The 2500-nt window shown below is 38.5% G+C and overlaps 1 protein-coding gene across 1 annotated transcript in view; it reads left to right on the top strand.

Moving 5' to 3' along the window:
- The window catches only part of LOC125034643 (glucose dehydrogenase [FAD, quinone]-like), a 14809-nt gene that overhangs the window by 10294 nt on the left and 2015 nt on the right, over positions 1 to 2500 (top strand). Inside the window, exons 5-10 of the mRNA XM_047626545.1 lie at positions 1 to 71; positions 675 to 728; positions 1019 to 1132; positions 1268 to 1415; positions 1958 to 2121; positions 2495 to 2500. The exon at positions 1 to 71 is cut by the window's left edge and continues 51 nt beyond it; the exon at positions 2495 to 2500 is cut by the window's right edge and continues 172 nt beyond it. Of these exons, the coding sequence (XP_047482501.1) occupies positions 1 to 71; positions 675 to 728; positions 1019 to 1132; positions 1268 to 1415; positions 1958 to 2121; positions 2495 to 2500 (557 nt within the window). The remainder of the gene's footprint in view (positions 72 to 674; positions 729 to 1018; positions 1133 to 1267; positions 1416 to 1957; positions 2122 to 2494) is intronic.

Genomic DNA, 2500 nt, shown 5'->3' on the forward strand with positions numbered 1-2500 from the left:
CAGAGTGCTACCTGAAACCCGCGGCGTCTCGGCCCAACTTGCACACTCTCCATAGCGCCACTGTTTTTAAGGTAATGGGCTTGTTTTATGTGTTGTGTCATTTATAGATTTTCAGAAAGGATCGATTTTATCTCATGTATTACGAAAAAGTAGGAAAAAATAAACAATGCCACATTAGCTATGAACATATGTATAATGTACATATAATGGAACAAATAAATTATGTGTTAAGTAATCATTCATTTCTGATAAATTCGGTGCTTTTTCTTCCACGCAATGATGAAATAAAGTAAATAAATGAAACTTCAGTCTGTTCACAATCACATAATTTTATTTGTATTAAACTTTGTCGTATATTGATTATTATAAATCAAAATATTAATGTAAAACATATTAAGATACAAGGTAATATACTGTAGTTCCTGATTTTGCAAAAAGTACACTTCTGATATTTTGAAATATGAAAAAACTAAAATCAGTGAAATCAGTGAAAACAAATGATATATTATTATTATTATTATTATTATTATTATTATTATTATTATTATTATTATTATTATTATCATTATTATTATTATTATTATTATTATTACTTTTATCGTGTCATTCTTACCTTTCCTTAACAAGCTTTGAGTTTATGAATCCTCAGTAATTGTTCACCTATCGCCTTCCAGATCTTGTTTAATGAGAAACGTGCGATCGGCGTGCTGTTCGAACATAATGGAATGGTTTGTTTACATTCTGTTCTCTCTCTTCTTTCTGTTCACGTATTCGCGAGTAAATACGATCTCCTGCTTTCTTCTATATTGTATTATATACGATTTGCATTCTTTCTGTATATATATATATTTTTATGTATGCTCTCGTTCTTCATTTCTGCTTAGCTAGACTTGTATTTCTAATTATGTAAGTCTGCGTAAGAAAAGTCCTTCAGAATGAGAAGTCATGATTTTTTATATGCCGTATCACCATGGCTACCTGAAATAAAATCCGTTCTGGTATTTTCTTTTTTTTTCAGCTGAAGGTTGTAAAAGCTCGCAAAGAGGTAATACTGTCGGCAGGCTCTCTCTCCTCCCCCAAGGTGCTCATGCTGTCTGGCGTCGGGCCTGCCAAGCACCTCCACCAGCATGAGGTGAGTTCGACAGTGATATGACGATGTGTGTGTGTGTGTGTGTGTGTGTGTGTGTGTGTGTGTGTGTGTGTGTGTGTGTGTGTGTGTGTGTGTGTGTGTGTGTGTACAAATACATATAAACTTATTCCCCTGCAGATCGACGTCGTGGCGGACCTGCCCGGAGTGGGTCGCAACCTCCAGGATCACCTCAACGTCTACGGCCTCACGTGGACTGTCCGACCCGACGCCGAGGAATCGCCCTCCGTTCTCTCCTCGCTTGATGATTACGTGAAGCGGAGGCAAGGTGAGCTAGCTACTCGAGAGGGTTGCCTGTATTTAAAACGGTAGTTGGTGAAATTACGTTAACTTCAAAAATTACCGTAGTTGGTGGTGTAGATTTTTTTTTTTTTTTTTGGGGGGGGGCAAGATTTGGGGTGCACGTGGGCTTCTTGGATTCTGATAAGGAAAAGGAGGAATATACATGTTATCGTATTTAAAATTCATATTTTTTATATTAATTAATTGTTAAAACGAGATGTGGACACCAGAAATATATCACTTATCAAAGATTTACTAGAAATATGTTCGTAATACGTCATAATTTATTGAAAAATATGGATACTTAGAAATGCAAGTCTTCACAGAGACGACTTTTGTACACCCCTTCAGCTGAGTGATAATATCTAAAGAACCAAGTAAAATTTTATATCTAATAAGCAAATAGGTTACTAAATATCCTTTGTAATACCTCTAATAACTGTAATTAATGTCGATAATTATTTTTGAATATCTTTAAATAATCCTAACAACCACACCTATGCCAGAGCTGTTTATTTCATCCCACAGGCCCCTACGCCACTCCCCTGGGCGACCAGAGCAGCGCCTGGGTGAGAGTGAGCGACGCCCCTGGAGACCCACAGTGGCCGGACGTGCAGTACATGCTGAGTTCGTCGACGCTGGCCACCGACAAGGGCATCTTCTCGCCGTCTTCCCTGGGCCTCGACCCTGTGGTGAGGTGAAGGGGTTGGGGCAGGAGGAAACAGAGGGCTAGACAGTTGGATGTGGATAAAGTGATGGGGAAATGATGGATGGAGGTGGATAGAGTGATTGGGAAATCATGGATGACTTGTATTTCATTAAGTCCTTGTTTTTTTGTGTATGCTTTTATGAGAGAGAGAGAGAGAGAGAGAGAGAGAGAGAGAGAGAGAGAGAGAGAGAGAGAGAGAGAGACTGACAGACAAAGACAGAGACAGAGACAAAGAGAGGAAAGAAAGGAAAAAGAGAAATTAAGAGAGGAAAAAAAAATGACAGACAAAAAATAATAAATCAACCAACCAGCCACGATACAAACGAAAACCAACGACTCTCCCCTCCCTCCTTCAGCGCTAT

The sequence above is a fragment of the Penaeus chinensis genome, chromosome 18, assembly GCF_019202785.1.
Source record: "Penaeus chinensis breed Huanghai No. 1 chromosome 18, ASM1920278v2, whole genome shotgun sequence".
Classification (NCBI taxonomy): domain Eukaryota; kingdom Metazoa; phylum Arthropoda; class Malacostraca; order Decapoda; family Penaeidae; genus Penaeus; species Penaeus chinensis.